Genomic DNA, 22,824 nt, shown 5'->3' with positions numbered 1-22,824 from the left:
TACACTAGAATACATTTCATTGAACCCTGCAATTAATGATTTGGTGGCTGATAATAGAAGGCTTTCATTTTATTTGTAAGCCTTTTGGTATATCCACTGTCTATACCATTTTACCTAAAGAGGAAATAGATGCACATTTCTCAAGGATCAAAAGTAAAATAGGCACTGATTCTTATTTACTTCCAGGTAAGACAGGTACCCTATTCTTCCATATGTGCAATCCCTGAAGACAAAAATATGTGAGATATTTCCCAATTTAGACAGATAAATGGAGAAATGAACTGAAACCCTGTTTTGTTTTCATGTTGTAAGTTTTTCTTAGGGTTTTCTGTGAAAAGAAAGTAGCTCTCTGAAATTCCCTCAAAGACAAGGCTTAGTCAGTCTCTGATGCAATTTATAGACAGCATACTCAGCTTGCTCTTGTGTCAAATAATCATGCACACTAAGTGATTTAGGCATAGGCATATCCTAATCAAGCTATGCTATTTCCTTAAGGTCCATAAAATATTTAAGTTTGAAACCAGAAGGAAAATAGTGAAATGACAATTTTAGGCAGTAATGCTTTTATTCTAAGTAACTAAGTGGATGTTCAAGGAAATTAACTAAATGGTAATTTTGCCTCAATAAGCCTTCAAACATAACTTTTAAAAAATCAGTACTTTTCTACACAGTTCACAGTATTTTAGCATCCTTATGCTTTTGGTTGGCAGAACTTTATACAATTCTGAGAATTGCCAAGGTGAAGAGACTGGCTAATGAGATTGAGGCTGTGAGCTGAATGGCCTTGTACCATAATGAGTTCCAAAACAAGGAATACTTCATTGAGGGAACAAAAGCATTAACCCTACCTTCAGCCAACAATCTCATAGGGTAGCTGCAGGGAAACGTGTAAACAAATGACTCAATGAAAGCAAACACTTGTTTCTTCAACATTTATTCAGCACAAACCATATGTAAGGCATCCTACTGGGTTTCAGGGGATGTAAGGTGCTATTACCAGGTAGAAAATAAGTGGCACGGGGGAGGTTCAAAGTGCTATGTATGTGCTTTCAGAAGAGGGATCTATAATAGCCATTTAAGCCTCATTTGAGTTGCACCTTGAAGAAAGGCAAGACCAGCATATAAAGAACGTGAGAGACAGTGAGGCACTCAGGCAAAGGAAATAGTATAATTGTTTGAAATAAACCACAAACTCCCAAGGTTTATAATAGGAATAGCAATAACTTTATCTAGAGCCAGTTTGCATAAAGAAGCATATGGAATGAAAAGATGAATTACTGTAAGATTATGTAAAATTTACACTCCAGTTTACAAAGTTTGATTTTTTAAAATTCCCTGTGGGCAATGATAAACAATTGAAATCTTTTGAGCAGGGGAGTAACATGACAAAAATTGTGCTTTAGAAACATTACTCTAGTAGAATCTTCTCATGAGATTCACAAAATCCAAACTACTTTCATATTCATAAGACATTATCTGCCTTTTTCATTGTGTTGACATTGGTCCAGATGGTGAAAACACAGTAAGTAAAACTTCTAGTGCTTTAGAATAAAAGTGGTGGCTGCAAACTGTGCTAGTGGTTATTGTATTCTTTACTGCCGTATCTTGCAGTATAAACAATGCCATTTTATTTAAGAATGTCCTCAATCCTTGATGAAACAATAACAATTATAATCTTAGTAAATTTTGACCCTTACATAAATGTCCTTTTAATATTCTGTGTATCAAAATGGGAAGTACGGATAAAGCACTTCAGCTGCACGTTGTAACACGATGGTTCTTCTAAGGGAAAGCACTGGTGTGATTGATTTACAAGTAAGCCAGCTGGTTTTGCTCGAAACACCATTTTTACTTGAAAAAAAAATGACTGGCAAACTGCGGTTATTACAATTAGGTATATGGCCAATCATTTTCTTGAAAAGAAAAGAAGTGAGTGAACCTATCATGTTGGGGGAAACAACTGACAGTATTTGTTGTCAATGGTAGATTTTGAGCTTTCTATTTAACATTAAATTTTTGAAAAATTATTTTCCCAATACTTAAAGATTTTTTGATGAGCTCAGTGGTGATATTAACAGATGTGACTTTTCAATATTGTATAATGTTACATGTCAATGTTTGGAATATCTGAATAACTCATTAAGCTAATGTTTTCCAAATGATCAAAGCATGATGTTAAAAATCATGCATAGGCAAAAGATCCATTTAACGTTCAAGACACAAACAGATTTTAATTTACAAGAGCATGAAGAGTTCACTGAAAAATATACAGCAAAGTGATCTAGTTATATATTCATATTTTTTTCAGATTATTTTGCTGTACTTTACTATACACCTGAAACTACCACCATATTGTAAATCAATTATACTTCAACAACAAAAAAAGAAGAGTTCATTGCTATGGTTTCCAACCTCACATTGCGACCAAGATTTAAGAAACTACCACCTTCAGAAACTAAGGGTTTTTTCCCCCATATTATAGAATTTCCTGCTTTTTAAAGGCTGAATAGTACCCCACTGTATGTATATATTACATTTTTTGTCCATTCATCTGTCAATGGACATATAGCTTGTTCCCACATCTTGGCTACTGTGAACAGTGCTACAATGAACACAGTAGTGCTAGTATTTCTTCAAGATCCTCATTTCAATTCTTGTGATAAATACCCAGAAGTAGGATTACTGGATCATATGGTAGTCTTATTTTTAGTTTTTGCAGCACCATGGATGAAACTCAAGGATATTGTGCCAAATGAAATAAGCCAGTCACAGAAAGACACATACGGCATGACTTCACCTATATGAGGCATCTTAAATTATCAGATTCATAGAATTAAAGAATGGAATGGTGACTGTCAGGGGCTGAGGGATGGGGAAATGAGAATGCTCAACAAGCATAAAGTTTTAGTCAAACAAGATGAATAAGCTCTAGAGATCAGCTGTATCGCATCATACCTACAGTCAACAATAATGTATTGTATGCCTAAAAATCTGTTAAGAAGGTAGATCTCATGCTAAGTGTTTTGAACACAATAAAATAAATTAAAATTTAAAGGGTTTATTTGCATTCTTGAGAAGGTAAAGAAAAAATTTTCATTCTTCCTCAGTGGTTCTCAGGAATATAAGGTAGAGGTAATACTTCAGTAGATCATTTTGTCAAAATTGGAAATTAATTAAATATATAGTTAAGGGAAAATAAGAAGTTAAAGAACTTTTCAAAGTTTCAAGTCTAAGTCACTGACAAGTAGCTATGCCACAGTCTTTGCTTACATGTCATGTCAGTAGAGTAACCTTCTCTGACCATCTTACAAAATACTTTTCTTCCAATGAGTCTACATTACCCTTTCCTGTTTATTTTTTTCCTTTGAACTACTCTTTACCTGCCATGGTATATAGTCATCAAGTTTTTATTTTGTTTATTTTTTATCTAGTGTCCTGGAATTTAAACTTTATAAAAGCAGAGATTATTCTATTTTAGTCACTGATATATTTTTCCAGTACCTAAAATAGTATGTAACATGTACGAGGAGGTTGACTGTTTGAATTAGAAAGAGATAAAGGGAAAGGAGGAAGATGTGCTTGTGTGTTTGTATCTGATGGGTTTACTTGGGGGTACACTGATTTTAAGATGCTAGCAGGAGATGCAAGTGCTGTTAACAAGTTTGAACGTTGATTTATATGTTGAAAATTGTTGAAATCACAGACCTATACATTGAAAGTGAGATCAGGATTGTAGTTATAAGTTTGAGAGTCACCTATCTAAGGATGATATTAAAGTTGTAGGGGCTTCCCTGGTGGCGCAGTGGTTGAGAGTCCGCCTGCCGATGCAGGGGACACGGGTTCGTGCCCCGGTCCGGGAAGATCCCACATGCCGCAGAGCGGCTGGGCCCGTGAGCCATGGCCGCTGAGGCTGCGCGTCCGGAGCCTGTGCTCTGCAACGGGGAGAGGCCGCAACAGTGAGAGGCCCGCTTACCGCAAAAAAAAAAAAAAAAAAAAAAAAAAAGATAAAGTGTAGAAAGCTATCTAAGCATGTATAAACATTAAAAATTTGTGCCAATTGCCTGCGGCACTGTAACTGGGGGGAGGGGGTGTAGAACGTCAAGCGGACCATAGCAGTGTGAATATCTGTGGCTTGGGAAAGTAACACATAGGTGTAATCTTGAGATGCAGAAAAAGCTTCTGGAGCCTGAACTTCTTGAGTGGTACCTCTGGGGCTAGTCGAGTCGCAACCCAATGTTCAGCATCTGGTAGTGACACTGATGTCCATGAGGAGAAGCAGTAGCCTGGCCATAATAGCCTCATAGACTTTGGTTCAAGACTCACATAAACCCAGACACTGTTTCCTAACACTACGAAGGAGGGGGCGTCCTGAAGAATTTATGATGTTGGACTTCTCATCAACTTTGGCGAGTGGAGAGCTTGAATGGATGCATGCAGAATTTATTTTAAATGTGTATAATTTTGTGCATGCAAATATCTTAGAAAATACACTCCTGATACATATTTAAATAATGAATCATAGTTTGAAGCACAAAAAATGGGTTAAATGGATATGCAATTAATATGCTGTGGAAGTTTGCAATATTTGAAAGAATTGTAATTTTTCCTTGAGATCTTTCCCAGTCCACTGAAAAAAAAAGCATGCAAATTCCCAATTTCTCTGACATTAGATAAGAAAATAGTTTTAAAAAAACTCTAATTAAACATAAGAAATGGTAGGGGGCTTGTATAAGATATCAGGAGATATAAATTTATAATCTTTTTAAAAATTCTTGTATGTCATTAGAGAATTTCATATTAAAACAACAAGAAACCAACACACCTATAAGAATGACCAAAATCCAGAATACTGACAACACCAAATACTGATGAGGATGTGGACTAACAAGAATTCATTGCTGGTGAGAATGAAAAAATGGTACAGCCACTTCGGAAGACAGTTTGGTGGATCCTTATAAAACTAAACATACTCTTACCATATGATCTAGCAATCAAAATGAGATGAAAACCAAATGAGTCAAAAATATGTCTACACAAAAACCTGCACATAGAAATTTATAGCAGCTTTGTACATGCCAAAACTTAGAAGCTACCAAGATATTCTTCAGCAGGTAAGGGGATAAGTAAACCGCAGTACATCCAGATGATGGAACAGTATTCAGCACTAAAAAGCAATGAGCTATCAAGCCATGAGAAAACATGGAGGAAACTTAAATACATCTTACTAAGGGGAAGAAGTCAATCTATCTGAAAAGGCTACAACTCCATGACATTCTAGAAAGAGCAAAACTATGGAGGCAGGAAAATGATCAGTGGTAACCAGGGATCTGGGGGGAGGGAGAAGGGAATAGGCACAGCACAGAGGATATTTAGGGCAGTGAAACTATTCTGTACGATACTACAATGGAATACGTGTCGTTACATATTTGTCGAAACTCAGAGAATGCACACCACCAAGAGTGAACCCTAATGTAGGTCCACGGATTGTAATAAGTGCACCACTCTGGTGTGGGGTGTTGACACTAGCAGAGGATGTGCATGTGCGGGGTGGGTAGGGAAGTGTAAGGGAAATTGTCAATTTCTGATCAATTTTGTTGTGAACCTTAAACTGCTCTAAAAACTCTATTTTTAAAAAATGTCATCTCTAAAAATATTCAAATATTACCAACAAGAAAAAATTTTATTACCAAAATGTTGCCCTGGAATTAATTTAACTAGTTCATTAATTTAATAAATAATTGTTGAGTTCCTACCCTATATAAGTACCTAGGTAAACGGCTGGAACTGCAGAATGACCTGGCTCCAGTCAAGATGCTCGTAGAATAGTGGCAGCTGACAATAAAACAGATAAACTAACAGATTGTGAAGAGTCTGACAGAGAATAAGCAGAGTTCTATGTGAGTGCAGAAAGGGGTCTAAACTAAGCTGCAGTACAGGAGCAGAAGGAGAATCAGATAAAGTCTTCCAGAGGAAAGACTGTAACAGTTATTCAGGTGTAGCAGTGTTAAATTAAATATTTACTATTCTCAGATGTGAAAAATAGAGGGGTGTTTGTTTTCAATTATTTACAACTGTTTGTATCTTAATATGACGCCTCCATCCCATCTGATTGGGGTAGACTTAAAGATGACTCAGGGACCTCCCTGGTGGCACAGTGGTTAAGAATCCGCCTGGGGACACGGGTTTGAGCCCTGGTCCGGGAAGATCCCACACGCTGCAGGGCAACTAAGCCTGTGTGCCACAACTATTGAGCCTGAGTGCTAGACCTCAGGAGCCACAACTACTGAGCCCGCATGCCACAACTACTGAAGTCCACGTGCCTAGAGCCCGCGCTCCGTAACAACAGAAGCCACCACAATGAGAAGCCCAAGCACAGCAACGAACAAAAGCAGCCAAGATAAATAAATAAAATAAGTTAATTTTTTAAAAAGATGACTCAGGGTTTTTTTGAGAGTTTAGTGTCTTAAGAGAAAAAATATTCAGTCTTTCAGGATTTCCCTTTTTCTTCCTTTCTCTTAGTAAAGGAGTCACTTGGTTATAAGAATTCTAACCATACATCTTGGTTTGCCAAAACAGCCCTAGATTACCTTTTTTTTTTCCCCCCTATGTCCTCTCTGACTTATCAGTTGTTCTAGATTCTTCATTTTTAGATTAGGTATCATTATTAATCATTGTTTTAAAATACATCATTATTGGTTTGGTATCTCTTCAATTTTACTTCTAGATTCTCCCATAGTATAATAGAGTATGAAATATTAGGTTAAACCTGTAAAACAGCCCACTTCAGCAATGGTCCCTCTATCTTTATCAGGCCCCTTCAGTAACTAACATTTTAAGGGCAGCTAACTCCTGATCGCAGCAGTGGCAGTAGTTTTCACCTTTGTTCCCCCTGCTGGGCACTTGGTGTACAAACCTGGGACATCTGTGAAGTGTCAAAGTGCCTAAGTGTCACAGAAAATTATGTTAGTTGTAACTGAAAGCTGAGTACTGCTTAGTACTACTAGCTTAGTACTGCTAAGGATCATATAGGAAGTAACCCGAATGCTTTAAAACCTACAAACATTTATTTTATTATTTGGCAACACTCATATTTTGTAATAAACTCTCCTAGCAGCAATGGCTAAAAGAATTCAATATTTACTGAAAAAGCAAGCACCAAATTTCCATTTCACAAAAAAAGTTGATGGTGAAGGTGCAACTTGAACAAAATGTTGTTTATATTTAACATTCATGAAAGGGGCTACAAGGATAGCACTGTCCACATAAAAGCCACAAGACACAAATGAGCTGAAAACATATCAGCATCTATTTCAAAAGATACAGTCATTTTTGGAATACTGCTCAAAGATGATCATTTGAAAAGTGTGTTTGCAGGGGGAGCATTTACGTATCACTCTATGAAAACTGAATTTTTATTTAGATCGAATGCTTATTTTTCTGAATTAATTTCACTCTTTTTTGACTTCAGGTTTTCTTGGAAAAGCACATAACAGGAAATTTGCAAGCAATTAAATGATGGTAGTTTTGTTTCAGTATCATTTCCTGCTTCAAAGAGAAAATTGGTTAAAATGATTTTAAATGAGTTTGATTTTTAAATCTAATTCTTTTGGAATTACATGTGTTGAGGATGAAGTATGTGATGTCACTGTAAATTCTATTGTAAAGTCTGTTAAATTCATTTAAAAAGTTCAGCATTGAAAATAAATGTCACTTGTTTGTGATGGACTTGAATAAAATATTTGTTGGAACTCATCACCATGTTAAAAATTACATTCTCACTAAATTGAAAAATCTATGGAGATGCAATATTCTTGAAATTAGTAACGATGCATATATGATTTATTTTACATCCATAAGCTCTGCTCCATTCCATCAATTGAAGAGAAGTTATAGTTGTTAAATTTTACATTTTTATAGGAACGTCGAGTTAAGTGAACTATAATTCTCTGTGTAACAAAGCTGATGTTGAATTAAAAATTATATTTCATCATGGCATAACACGTTTCTCTATTTACTGCTTGCCATCAGATAATTTTTTTTTAATTTGAACATTTGAAAGTACTTTAAAAATGAACTTATATATTCTGTAATGGTATTGAACTCTCAGTAAATAGGTTCTCTAAATTTCGGTTGCATTTGTTCAAAATCAGTTGGAAATATTTAATCAAATTAGGTTATGAATGGAGCACCAGAATTTTAGATTCTGAAACTTTTTATCAGATAGGAATTATAAATATGATGTTTCTAAACAGGTACACATTGAGATTAATCCCTACAATAGTAAGGGAGAACGGTGAGGTCTCAAATGCTGCACAATATTTATTTATTTATTTATTTAATAACTGTGCTTTGGAATATCTTAACTTATGAGAAAATTATATTGATGGACTGCTTGTTTTTAATTGGATAACTTATATTGAAATTCAATGGAATTCAGAAGGCCTATTTTCCAGCGTGTGAATTAGGTGAAGAATTTTAAAAGATTCCTAAATAAAAGCAACTATTTTGACTGAGTTTTGTTCTATAAAAACAACCTTTGATCAAAGGTTCTACCTTTGATAAAAGGTACTCAAGACAAAGACAAAGACAATATCTGTAAAAATATATGGGCTGAACTAGTTACCTATTTCAATACAAAGAAAAGTAAAATTAAGCTCTAAAATTATCAAGTACTTTAGCTATCTCAACTGCATACAGATTATTTTCTTAATAAAACCATTATAGTCTATATAGCAAGATCCACTAACGGTGTCAACAATTTCAAATTTAGTACCAAAATTGCAGCTTTAAAGATGATTCCAAATTAGCTTGGTTTGATTTAGGAAGGATTATATTTAAAAACCTAGAACTATACTCATCCACTAATATAAAAATCATGTCAGTTACTAAATATATATTACAAAGATATAAAAATTTAAATACATGTGGTGCCCTTCATTTATTCTCCTAAGTGTCCCCATTTTGATGATAAATTATATGGTCACCCCTGTCATCAGGTATACTTTATACCAGGAGGAAATCGTAAAAGTAATACTTATTTAAAGAGAAAATGTGGGCTGAGCATACATTTAAGTTCAAAACAAGTTTGAGATTTATTAGTAAATTATAGATTCATGTTTAGTTCTAAAAGTGAACTGGAATCATATTTGGTCACATATAATCATATATATACATAATCACACACATACACACGAGTAAAGGAAAAAGGGTCATGAGACAAACTCCAAAAGGGTTAACACACGTGAGGACAGTCGTGAGTCAAGGTTAAAGCAGGTCCCTCTTTGTTTTTCTATTCTTCAAATTTTCTAGTACAAAATTGCTGATTTTGAACACATCACTCAAATGTATTCCATTATCATCTTTAAAAAATGTCATCTTCAGTCATTTTTTTAAAATAGGTTAAAAGACTACAGAAGAAAGTCAGAAAGAGAAAAACAAAACAAATACCATATGCTAACACATATATATGGAATCTAAAAAAAAAACGGTTCTGATGAAACTAGAGGCAGGACAGAACAAAGATGCAGATGTAGAGAATGGACTTGAGGACACGGGGAGGGGGAAGGGTAAGCTGGGACCAAGTGAGAGAGTAGCACTGACATATATATACACTACCAAATGTAAAATAGATAGCTAGTGGGAAGCAGCTGCATCACACAGGGAGATCAGCTCATGCTTTGTGACCACCTAGAGGAGTGGGATAGGGAGGGTGGGAGGGACATGCAAGAGGGAGGGGATATGGGGATATATACATACATATAGCTGATTCACTTTGTTATACAGCAGAAACTAACACAACATTTTTTAACACAACATTTTTTAACTCCAATAAAGATGTTAAAAAGACTACAGAAGAAAAATAATAGGTTATTGCTCAATACTTTATACCAGGAGGAAATCGTAAAAGTAATACTTATTTAAAGAGAAAATGTGGGCTGCGCATATATTTAAGTTCAAAACAAGTTTGAGATTTATTAGTAAATTATAGATTCACATTTAGTTTTAAAAGTGAACTGGAATCATATTTGGTCCAGCTTCCTCAGTTGGAAGAGAGAGAGAGAAAGAGACTGGGATTTCAAATCTTGTGTTCTTAAGGAACAGGTGGAATTTAAAAAACAAAAGGAAGAAAATGCTCACACTTGGCGGGTGCTGGCTGTCTATCGCCAGGAGAGATATTACTGCAGTAAATTTTATTAACTTGACAAGGAACAACTGCCATGTCAAAATGTATTTAACTAAAACACTGTAATTTATAATTTGTGCATTTAACTTGAATAATATTACCATAAACCAGGTTGTTACATGCGGTTTCATTTAAGTTCTTAGGCCCGCTAAATTATTTTCTTAGTATTTACACTTTCTCTAAAACTCTCTGGTGTAACTAACCTATCACCATTATTCTACTAGTACTTTGGTTACATTTCTCTCTGAAGACCTAAAAGACTTTATCATAGACGGTCAGTGTAACCTTTCTCCCTCTCTCTCCCAGGATAATGGTGGAAATAAAATTTGTGACGCCTAATTGGTCTCTTCAAATGACAATCATGCTGATAACATTGTTCACATTTTTCAAAACTTCATAAAATTACCACACCTTGAATGTACAGTGTTTTAAAGTTCATGTGAGAAATCTCAACTAAAATCAGAAAAGGATCTGATCTTGAGCCCATTTTAATGAGGAAAGTTTGCAACACCTAAATGCTATCTAAAGTTTGAGTAGAGACCAGGAAGGCACTATAATAATCTTTTGATTTGTCCAAGGTTTTTTTGATGCCTGATATTTCAGTATAACTAATCCTTTACAAGAACCAAAAACTAGGTTAGTCCTAGAGAAGTCCTACAAGATATTAGCAAGAAAACTCAATTCAAAGTCTTATTTCCAGAAGGATTTGAAGAGTGTCATTACAAAATAGCAGAAATTTTAACATGACTGGATAAACACTAGAGAATAAACTTATAAGTTTTTTAGTTCAATTTCTTTCAAGGTGAAATATTATAAAATGTCTATCACTACAATACTTTCATTGAAGTAATCAAGAGAATACAATTAGCATTATGGTAATGAATAGATTTCAAACATTGAAATTCACATATCATACATAGAGCAAGAAAAACGGGGTGATAGAAATGCAGATGTTGCACTTCATTATTTATTATTTTACGATTTTCCATATAAATAAACCACATTGTTCCTCTGTCTCATGGCATTTATATATTTTTTTCTAGTTTTAAGTATCTTTTTACTTATTTTTAAAACTTTAAACAAAGAAGAATATTACCAACTGAAGCAAAAGATAGCTGATATTTTATACACAACAAAAGCCTATATGTAAAAGGATTTCAATCTAAAATGAAATGAAATCAGATGATATGAAATGGAGAATCTCACGCACGAACCCTCTGGAAGGAGCTTAAGGACAGTAAATGCCTGATTTACAGAAATGGAGACATCTCCTGACCAGCAAACGTCCAAGAACATCTCCCTGTTCTCAAGCCAATGAACTTCCTGCTTGGACTCTGTCTGGACTTGCCCCTCTTTGCATTCCTTGCCAATAAGTAGAGTCCACCTCAGAGCCTCAATGGACATGCCAGTAGCTTGCTACAGCATGCATTTCCAGAATTGCATTTCTTCTGCTATTCTGGAATAAACTCAATTTCTGGTCATTTGAGCTTCCCTCCACTTACCTCTTTATTTAGGTTGACACCTATAACATCAAATATACCTAAGATGAAAGTGACATTTGTGCAGAAAACTATCTGAATAACGGAAAGCGAACAACTTCAAGTTATTCTGTTTCACCTCAAATAAATTACGTGGCAAAATCAGCATTGACTCACAAAAGGTAAATTTATAGGAATCTTAACATACTGTGGTGAAAGCTTGAAGTAATAAAATTTCACCTAAGTTAGTATGTTTCCAAATGGGATGTCCTTTTGCTGGACTCATCAGAACAAGAAGTGTTGAGGGCTTTACTATTTGAAGTTGTGCGTGTCTTACATTGCTCATCACAAACGAACCAGAAGTTTAAAGCTCTACTCAGTTGGCATCATCTCTCTATTATTTTAGGCAATTAATATTTGTTAGATATTTAACACAATTTTGTTAAATTATTCAATTTTATTGTAATTCACACTACCAGGATATTTTTGTGTTCTAAATCACAACTTGCTAACTAAATGCTGATTATTTCAGGTAAATGTGAAAAGCTAACTCCAAGAACAGAGAGTTTTTGCATCCAGGGGATTATATCATGGCTATTTTCTAATGGAGATGACAGAAACAGTGATCATGACAGGCTGATGATGAAGGTTTGATCACAGATGAGAATCTTAACTGCATCAGAGCAACTTTCAGCAGGGTCTGTGTCCAGACTACTCACAGATATATTCCATCAGTTTCAAAAGAGCAATGTTAGAAAAATTGATGAGACTTTTGTTAACTTGGGGGAAAAAAGTCACTATTCCTAGAAAATACTGTAACTTCTATTGATGGCATATTTGTATCATATTAATACATAAAGGGCATATTGTGAAAACCCCTCACATTTATGAATTCATTATAACTATTATCATTATAATTTTAAATCAACAGTTCTCCAGCAGGCCTGGGGACTGGAAATGGTATGAATCCTCCTTACTCCTGACAAATGCTCACAATTCGATAGTAGGTTTTTTGTTTTCCTTTTCGTTTTTCAGATTTGCATCTGGATTTTCCACTCAGACGCAGAACGCAGGGAAATCAACAAACTGCTAAGAACCAGCAACTACAGATGGAGGTATTTTGTGAAGCAACACAAGGTCACTTGGGATTTCAGTGATCCCAGAAATTTGACTAAGCATTCTATAAATGCCTTAAGGGGCTTTAGAATCTCCTGGAATCTGAGCAGGATACTTACGACACTAGCAAGAGTCCATTCACAGTGATCCATGACCATACCTGCCTCAGAGGAAAAAGTGTAAATTTGTCAGCCATGGCCATTGCCATCACCACTCATAGTTCCTGGGTTTTGACCTCAATATTGTATTAAAATACTTCTGAAGCCCATCTCACCATTTTATTCATGTCAACTCTTTAACCACGCTCTTGAGTTCCTTTTAAAAAATTAATGATTTTCTCCAAAGTTTCATTATAAATTTTTTCTTTCTTTCATATTTTCATTTTCTTGTGTTTTAGTTTGGTTTGTTTTCCTCTTGATTTTCATTACAGATAATTCATGAAATTATTTTTGTTTACTGTTTGTTTCTTTCCTCGATCCTTTTTGCATATACACCATGGTTTCTAGATGCTGTCTATAATGTTACATGTCAGATTTATCGTCTTCTACATTTAAAGAATTTATGGAATCCTAGATTGGAGGGAACCTTTGTTGTCATCTAACATAGTTCTCTTATCTTACAAAAGAGAAAACTGAGTCTCTGAAAAAATAATAGAACAACATAGTTTATATAGTTTCATAATAAAAGACTTAAAGTTATAATGCATTTTCTTGAATTTGTTCTCTTACATAGGTAACATCAATGCACTGCATAGTTTAAGGAATTATTGAAATTGGACATGGGGCACCCTCTGGGGAAGGGGCTACCCAAGTTCTGAAAAAGCATACTCTGGAAAGATCATTTGAAGCAGGTGGCAAATATGAGGGCTGAAGGAACTGTGGTTATTGAGGGGATTAAGTAACAAAGAAGGAAAATGGTGACAGCTCTGAAGAGTAAATAACTAACAGCAGGATCCCAGAAAAACGACATCATGCTTTATATTACAGCTGATCTTGGGTGTTCTAAAAGGACTACTGACACTCACACCCATTGGGATGGCTACAACCAAAAAATGTAGATAATAACAAGTATTGGTGAGGATGGGAGAAATTAGAACACTTGTGCACTGTTGGTGGGAATATACTACAGCCACTAAGGAAAATGAGAGGGCAGTTCCTCAAAAAATTAAAAATAGAATTAGCCCATGATCCAGAAATTCCACTTCTGGATATATAGCCAAAAGAATTAAAAGCAGGGTCTTGAAAAGATAGTTGTACACCCATGTTCATAGCAACGCTATTTGCAATGGCCAAAAGGTGGAATCAACCCAAGTATCCATCAACAGATGAATGAATTGCATGCATATCACATGCAAAACATGGCATACAATGGAATATTATTCACGCTTGAAAAAGAAGGAAACTCTCATGCATGCTACGACATGGATGAACCGTGAGGGTATTATGCTAAGTGAAATAATGCAGTCACAAAAAGGCAAATACCTTGGGCCTCCCTGGTGGCGCAGTGGTTGAGAGTCCGCCTGCCGATGCAGGGGATACGGGTTCGTGCCCCAGTCTGGGAGGATCCCATATGCCGCGGAGCGGCTGGGCCCGTGAGCCATGGCCGCTGGGCCTGCGCATCCGGAGCCTGTGCTCCGCAACGGGAGAGGCCACAACAGTGAGAGGCCCGCATACCGCAAAAAGAAAAAAAAAAAAAAAAAAAAAAAAAGGCAAATACCGTATGATTCATTTTTGTGAAGTTTCTAGTGTAGTCAAATCCATAAAATAGAAAATAGAATGGTGGTTCCCAGGGGCTGCAAGGAGGGGGAAATTTGGAGTTGTTTAATGGGTATAGAGTTTGTCTTACAAGATGAGAAAGTTCTGGAGATTGGTTGCACAACAATGCGAATATAAATATTTAACACTACTGAACTGCACATTTGAAAATGGTTAAGATGGTAAATTTTATGTATATGTATTTTACCACAATTAAAATTAAAAGTTAAAAAAGAAAAACTACTGAAAGTCTGGGAGAGAAGAAGAATGAGGAAAGCATAGCTTACAGAAAACCTTAGTGGTATCATGGCATGAGTTGAAAGTAGAGCCTGGGAAAATACAATGAGTTAGCCTCAAGTCATCTTCCCAGTTACTGTGGGTAAAGAAGGCACTTGTTCTATGGAGCAAATTGACGATGTCTTTAAAGAATACATGGTTTAAATATGATCACAGTGGGCCACATTAACTGCTCTATGTAAGATATGCACACATAGTTGACTGTAGTTAAGAGAAAGAAAGAGATTATCTTAATTTTCACCATAATTTCTGGGAATAATAAACCATAAACAGGAGAGACAATTTCTCTGTCCTTCAAGGAGGTTAGATGTAGTGGGGGGGAGGGGTATACAATAAATATGTAAACAGAGAAATTTAAAAAATCATTTCAGTTAGTGACATGTATTATTAAGGAAATATAAAAATATAATTGGATGGGGAGCCGACAGCCAATTGAGAAAAGGTCGTCAGAAATGTCCTGAAGAATTGCAAAGCTGTCAAGAGATTAAAGCTGAGAATATATTCAAGTTTATTAACAGGTAGACTCTGTGCATTAAAGATAAAGGACAGGAATAAAGACGAAGACATAGAGAATGGACTTAAGGACATGGGGAAGGGGAAGGGTATGCTGGGACGAAATGAGAGAGTGGCATGGACATATATACACTATGAAATGTAAAATAGATAGCTAGTGGGAAGCAGCCACATAGCACAGGGAGATCAGCTCAGGGCTTTGTGTCCACCTAGAGGGGTGGGATAGAGAGGGTGGGAGGGAGACGCAAGAGGGAGTAGATATGGGAATATATGTATGCCTATGGCTGATTTACTTTGTTATACAGCAGCAACTAACACAACATTGTAAAACAATTATAGTCCAATAAAGATGCTAAAAAATAAATAAATAAATACAACAGTTTAAGAAAAACACCTTGAAGAATTTGACTTCAGTAGCTTTTACTTTGGCAGGATTTTCTTAGCATCTGTTAAAAGAGTTTAACAAACAGTATCTCTATTGTGAGCTAAATTAATTTCTAATAAGGGGGCAGGAAGTGTTTAATGACTGAAATATGAAAGGGATACTTGAGACAGTCTACCAACTCTTGATAAAGAAATTAAGAAATAAGGTGGGGTTTCCCTGGTGGCGCAGTGGTTGAGAGTCCGCCTGCTGATGCAGGGGACACGGGTTCGTGCCCCGCTCTGGGAAGATCCCACATGCCACGGAGCAGCTGGGCCCGTGAGCCATGGCTGCTGAGCCTGCACGTCCGGAGCCTGTGCTCCGCAACGGGAGAGGCCACAACAGTGAGAGGCCCGCGTACCGCAAAAAAAAAGAAAAAGGAAAAAAGAAAAAAAAGAAAGAAGGCGGAGGCAACAAGAGGCTTTGCTTTCCCGCATTGGGTTTTTGATGGATTGGAAATGTTCTGGGAAAGGCAGGAAGACGAAAGGTCTTGTTACATGAGCATGTGTGGCTGCAAAATAGCCCAGGATGCTTTCCTTACTCTAACGACGTCCAGTGAGCCAGCTGTCCTTAGGCCCTGTACTCTCTCATCTGTAATAATGAACATTCATAGAACTATGGATTTCACTCACTGCTACCACTTGCTCATCATGTTCCCCCTTTTTCTTAAAACTTTTTGGAATCCAGCTTTGAGCCTCATCATTCTAATCACATTTGTCTTTATCATCAATAAAAATGACTTTTTTCAAGTACTTAAAAAAACAAACACCATTTCACAGCACTTGATGCTCTTAAACAGATCTCCTCAGCTGCCGCTTCTCTTTTGAGATTGCATGATTGCGATTTTAATTTGCTGTCTATGACAACCCCTTGACTGGAATTCCTTCCAACAACCTCGAAATGAAGGCCTTTGGTTAAGCGTTGGCTCTTCTTTGTGTGTTTGTTTTTGTCCGTGCATTCTCTCCATTAAAAATTTTGCTTTGGTTGAACCACTCTGTAGATGGCTGTCAATAGTATTCAGGTCTCACTCTTCCCTTTGGCTTTATACCTACATTTCCTGAACTTCAAATATATTAGGATTGGATTTTTCAATATTCCCTTCAACATTTACTTATTCTATGTTTTCTTTCTCTGTCAGTATTTCCAAAACGATTCTACCTACGGAAGCTCTTTAGCTCTGACTCACTCATTCCCAGAGCCTTTGCAACCACTTTGTATTGAAGTGAATGAAGAATGGTGGAATATGCCCCCCGCCGAATATGCCACTTTAGCAGCAGGATTATTTTGAGCTAAAGGCACCTGAAAAACAGCAGATGCAAGAAGACCATTCTAATCTCCCCTTTTCTTCCTGAAAACTGTAGATAAAAACTCCCACGTGACAGATGTGCTCCCCGTACCAGGAATCAAAGCCAAGAGAATTCTGTACACACAGACCTTTTTAAAATAATTCTCATCTTCCTTTAGTTTCCCCACACAGTCTAGTTACTTTTCCACAATTGCTTCTCTTTGTTCAACCTGGTATAAGAGCATTTAGGTTTGGCCACTTCCTTGACTAGTCATCTCCCTATGACAGACCCCTTGTTATGTAAAACTTAACATTAAATAAATGGGTATCCTTTTCTTCTGTTAATCTGTCCTATCTCCATTTAATTTTCAGGCCCAGCCTGAAGGCGTTAAAGATAACATTTTGCCTTCTCTACAGCATCAGCCTGTACTGTTCCTACCTTCCACATTGTTCCTTTTTGTCCCTACTTTTATTCTTTTTGTTGGAATATTATGAAACCTTCTTAAATAACTTTGGTTCCTCTGGCTGAGAGAATCTTGAACAGCATAATATTGACCAACTCATTTTCTTGCTCCTACATCTTGAATAGCTCCTCACTATCGGATAACATCCAGCATCCTTGGTTTAGTAATTAGGGAACCAGTGTGTCTTAGACTATTTTTCATACGATTTTTTTTTTCTTGATACTCTCCCATGTACCTAATTTTTCAACCAAGAAGCCTGTCCTCAGAATGCCTTCCTGGGAACTTCCCTGGTGGCACAGTGGTTAAGAATCCGCCTGCCAGTGCAGTGGATATGGGTTCGAGCCCTGGTGCGGGAAGATCCCACATGCCACGGAGAAACCAAGCCCGTGCGCCACAACTACTGAGCCCGCGAGCCACAACTACTGAGCCTGCGTGCCACAACTGCGCCTAGATCCTGTGCTCTGCAACAAGATAAGCCCCCGCAATGAGAAGCCCACACACCGCGATGAAGAGTAGCCCCCGCTGACGGCATCTAGAGAAAGTCCGCGCGCAGCAACGAAGACCCAATGCAGCCAAAAATAAACGAATTAATTAATTAATTTTAAAAAATGCCTTCCTGGAACAGTTAGAAATGCACACTGCTGGGAATCCTGTCTTGCTCCGCACCACCACCCTGCATTTTTTGCTAAATAGCTCCCCCAACTAAAACTAGATTTTTATTTTCCTTTCACTTAATTTAGTAATTTGTCCATGAGTATGATTAATATTTAAGAACTACGTATAAAAGTAACGCATTTGAATTTAACAAGAAGGCGATATTATCAGAGAAACAGGTATTTCCACTTCGTCACTTTAATAAGAATCACCAAATGTGGAGGGCGGGTTGCATCCCCCCACGACATAGGCCCGCCATCTAGTGGCAGCTCCACCGCACTACAGACCTGGCCTCTGAGGCCTGCAAGGCTGAAGAGCCACCTGCAAATTTTTTCTCAAGGAATATGTCAGACATTTTTTTTCTTGATATAACATAGCATAACAAGAAAAATATTGCATAATGTTTACTTTCTGTATGACATTAAACACTGAAAACCAATTAAGTTTGGGCTGATTCTATAGATAAGTGCAGAAAAACAGAAGGACCTTAAGTTTTCGTGTGTTAACATTTAATCCGTGATGCACACGGATCCACTTTGAAAGAAGAAACTTAAAGAAACGCCTATAAGCTTGGATAAATCTCTGATAAAGTGTGAGAAATGTCATTTCTCCAGAGATAACACACAACACAGCCAGCAGTGTACTCTCTGAGTAAATACTGAGGGGTCAACAAAACGGTTCAGAGCAAGCATAGCCTTTGAAGCCAGATGGTTCGTTGTTACCACCTCCATAAATTGGGGCAAAATCACTCAAAGTGACCATTTGCATATGTGGAAACATGGGGATAACAACATCTTTGTTGTATGAGAAATAATATATTCAAAATGCTTGGACTACAGCAGACACTCCATTAAAAAGAATGGTAGCTTGTCTTTAATGGTTATCATCCTTTTTATCTTTGATTTGTATAGAGAGAATAGCTGTTTTTCAAGCTTAAAAACTGGTATTTCTAGTCCTGAATTTACTTCTTTATCACAGTATAGAGTGCATGTGCTGATAGACATCATTCCTTTCCATACTATGTAGAGGATAACATGCCCATTTACTAAATGTTAGACAAAAACAATGACAAGATAAATTATCTATATAACCCATCAAATATACATCTACTCTCTTTTTTTAAAGTATTCAGAAAAAGGAAGTTGTTCCTACTTACAGCTTTCCATTTGCATAGTACAGGTTTGTACATCCATTGGAAAATTCTTGAGATCCATTGGACAGGAGAGCGTTAATGTCAATCTGAAAGAATTCAGAGTAATAAATTTTAAAAGAAATTTATAATATCATATTAATATTCTATTGTTCAAGGTACAATTGGAAAACCATGTTGCTTTGGCAATGACTAACATCTACTCAAATAAAATTTGCTCCAGCTTGGGTATGTTATTTACTGCAAGACAATGGTATCCTTTTACATCAATCTGGTCTGGGGGGAAAGAAAAGCTGTATATATAAATGTGCAATCACGTTTATTTATTTATCTATTTATGTTTTCCTTCAGAGAGGACTAGAGGTGTCTGAGACCCTTAAAAAAGATAATTGAGTGTGAGTTTTATAAAACGAATACCAAAGGCCAGAGACACACTTCTCCCAAATCACTGGGACATCACCCCTGAAGAGGGAAGGAGATCCAGGGTTTGGAGTATAAGTGTGCAAAAGGCTGGGTGCAGGGGAGCAGTTTGTCTGACAATTTTCATCGTCTTTGTAACTACACTGAAGAACTTCTCAGTGAACACCCAGAGTAAAACACTCAGAACCTGGAGGTCTCCAAAATTCTCGGTATTAGAGAGGGCTTCCCTGTCATGGAATTAGAGCATTTCACCAGATCTTATCAGGGCCACGAAACAGCCCTCTCCAATACGTGGGACACAGTTCCATGCTCAACAATTGAACTTCTGATATGGCTTCCCCAAAAGTGAGATGACCTGATGGCCACCCCAGCGCTCCACCCACTTTTCCCCCTTCCAGAAAGCATTAGTATGTTGGCATTCCAGATAATTCACTACTCTTGAATGTCTTCTTCTTTGAAAAGTATAAAACTGAGATATCTTCAAGGATTACCAAGAATTTGTAGTTTCCGGACATGAGAAAAAGAGGCCCAGATCCAAACAAACCTACGTTTATTCAAACGAAGTTCTTTTCGGAGAACTCTCTAGCCAGCCCCTTTTATTGAAAGTTTTCCCATTGAAATGCAATATATTAGTGGGCACCTAGGCTGAGTCATTCACATAAACTCTGTGACCATAGAGTTTATGGTCTCAGATCACTTCATTTCACTCTATTTCAGTTTTCACATCTCCAAAAGGAAGATAATAATAGTACTTACTCTGGAGATGTGTTGTGACCGATACATGAGTTAATACATGTAAAACGCTCACCTGAGTGCTTGACACATAGTAAACACTAAATCAACATTAGTTATTAAGGATTACAAGTACATTCTCCCAACCCCAGACTTCCCCATCTTCTCCTCCCCCAAATTATACAGGATGCACACAAAGATGACTGAATTAAATCACTGATAAGAAACTATTTAAAGCTTGAACAAAAAATAGCCATCAGCTCCACTAAATGTAACCACATCCTCCAAAGTGACATTTTTATGTAGCCCATAGACATAAAGTTATAATGATGTATGTTTGACATTGAATACTCTTGGTGGGGCCCCAGTGACATCATTTGAGAGACATAAACGGACAGATGTGAAGCTGCTGGATTTTTAAGAGTCCCAGGGGATCATCTGACAATTCATTCAAGTCAGAGTCCAGAGCACACTAAAATAATTCACAGAATTTATTCTTCAAAAGCAGTTTTCTCCTAACTCAGCTAGGTTAAGTGATCCTGTAGGAGTGATCTTGTCCATTTGCAAAGTTCTCTCTTCAAAAGGCAATTGTAAAATCAGCTGGACACAATGTTCTCTGTCTTATAAAAGGTTTATTAGAAATGTCTGAGCAAATACATTTTGAACGTACACCCATTAATTTTCCAAACATCCAAGGCTCTCTGGCCAGCCAATTTCAAATGTTGGCTTAGAGAATTAATTCTGTGACCTTTTGTATGGAAGTAAATAGCATTCTCAGAATCTTTTCCAGATCTCACCATGCTTGTGATGTCAAATTCATATCCTAGCTGTTTTTCTGGCGTAAAAAAAGAGACATTACATAATTCTTAAAAAAAAAAAAAAGACCCCGGAAGGAATTATTTGGCAAAGAAAAACACTGTTTGTAGAACTTCTGTCATAACTCATATCCTGAAAAAGTCTATTTATTGACTTTCTTTTTGTTTAAGGTACAATACAATTGCTTCTTTAACAGCACACGGATGAAAAAAATGTGTCGCCTTGGTGACTGTGATCCTGAATTTCTTTATCAAAACATTACATATAAATTAAAGATTTGTCCTGACCACATCAAAAGAAAACTAAATCAAGAGGTAATTAATCGCATTCTCCTGTTTTGGAAATATCTTCTTGTGTAAGAGAGGACACAGAGTTCTCTTTTCTGAGACAAGACACACAAACAGGATGTGCGTTTTTTTAATTTTCCCCTTAAAAATTCTTGGCTTAGTGAAGCAGTAATGTTAAAAAAAGATGACTATTATCTATGACAAACAATTCACCTCATTAAAATCAAGGTATTACCCATTTTCAAACAAACATTGCCCAGAGTATGCTGTCTATCTCAACCATTAATTGAAGTATTAAAAAAGGCTTTCTGACTCCACTTTAAGTTCCTTATGCAAAAGATAAGTATTTTAATAGTTTTTAATATTTATAAATTTAGTGTTATAAGGACAATTGCCTCTTAGCCACCAGCTTTGAAGTATTATCTGTAATATCATACTAGGTAATACAGCTTTTACTTACTATGTGGTAGGCACGATTTTAAATACTTTCTATCTGTCTCAACTCATTTATTTCTTAACATGAATTTATAAGACAGGTAAGCTACATTACCTTTATTTAGAGATGAGGCTATTAAGAGGTTAACTCACCTGATATTACAAAGCAGAAATTGATAGAGCTGAATTAGATGCTCTGGGGGTCTAGCTGTCCATTCTATGCCCTTAACTTTTAAGTCTACTGCCTTTCAAAGGCATCAGAACATTTTTCATGAAAATGAGTTATCTAATTAATATGACTTTTAAAATATATATTTCTATAACACAAGAAATGATACATTTCACACACTATTCGTTATTAAATTTAAAGTAAAAGATACATAAATGATTCTTCCCCCCAAAATCAGTTAACTTTAGAAAATATAAGGAATTTGCCCATGGATTTTACATATTTGCTTGAGTGATTTGATATTTTATCATGAATAATTCTACAGAGTACATAATTCTCAGGAGAGATGAGATTGTTGGAGCACTAGAAGGAACATTGGTACTAGCGTTCTAATTGGAGTTTTGTTGTCATCCGATGATAGAGATGATCATAAAGCTCATTAACCCAGCACAGTGCAAACTCAGTATTGTTGATGGTCCCTTCAGGAAGCTGATAGAAGCTGTGGACCTCTTCAGAAAAATATATATAAGCACACATATGCAGAAATCTCCTTACAACATATATTTTATGGCATTGTAAATTGATTTCCTTTGAATAAACAGCCTCTTAAAAAGCATCTGTTGAAATCAGTTTGCCTTGTCTTTGAAAAA

General features: G+C 36.4%; 1 protein-coding gene across 2 annotated transcripts in view; it reads right to left on the bottom strand.

Moving 5' to 3' along the window:
* Positions 1-22,824, bottom strand: part of GLRA3 (glycine receptor alpha 3) — a 166,152-nt gene that overhangs the window by 40,878 nt on the left and 102,450 nt on the right. For both annotated transcript variants that reach the window (XM_060101473.1, XM_060101474.1), the window contains exon 5: positions 19,322-19,404. In XM_060101473.1, coding sequence (XP_059957456.1) covers positions 19,322-19,404 — 83 coding nt within the window. The remainder of the gene's footprint in view (positions 1-19,321; positions 19,405-22,824) is intronic.

This window comes from Mesoplodon densirostris, chromosome 6 (assembly GCF_025265405.1).
Source record: "Mesoplodon densirostris isolate mMesDen1 chromosome 6, mMesDen1 primary haplotype, whole genome shotgun sequence".
Lineage (NCBI taxonomy): Eukaryota > Metazoa > Chordata > Mammalia > Artiodactyla > Ziphiidae > Mesoplodon > Mesoplodon densirostris.
This window is presented reverse-complemented; position numbering and strand designations above follow the sequence as displayed.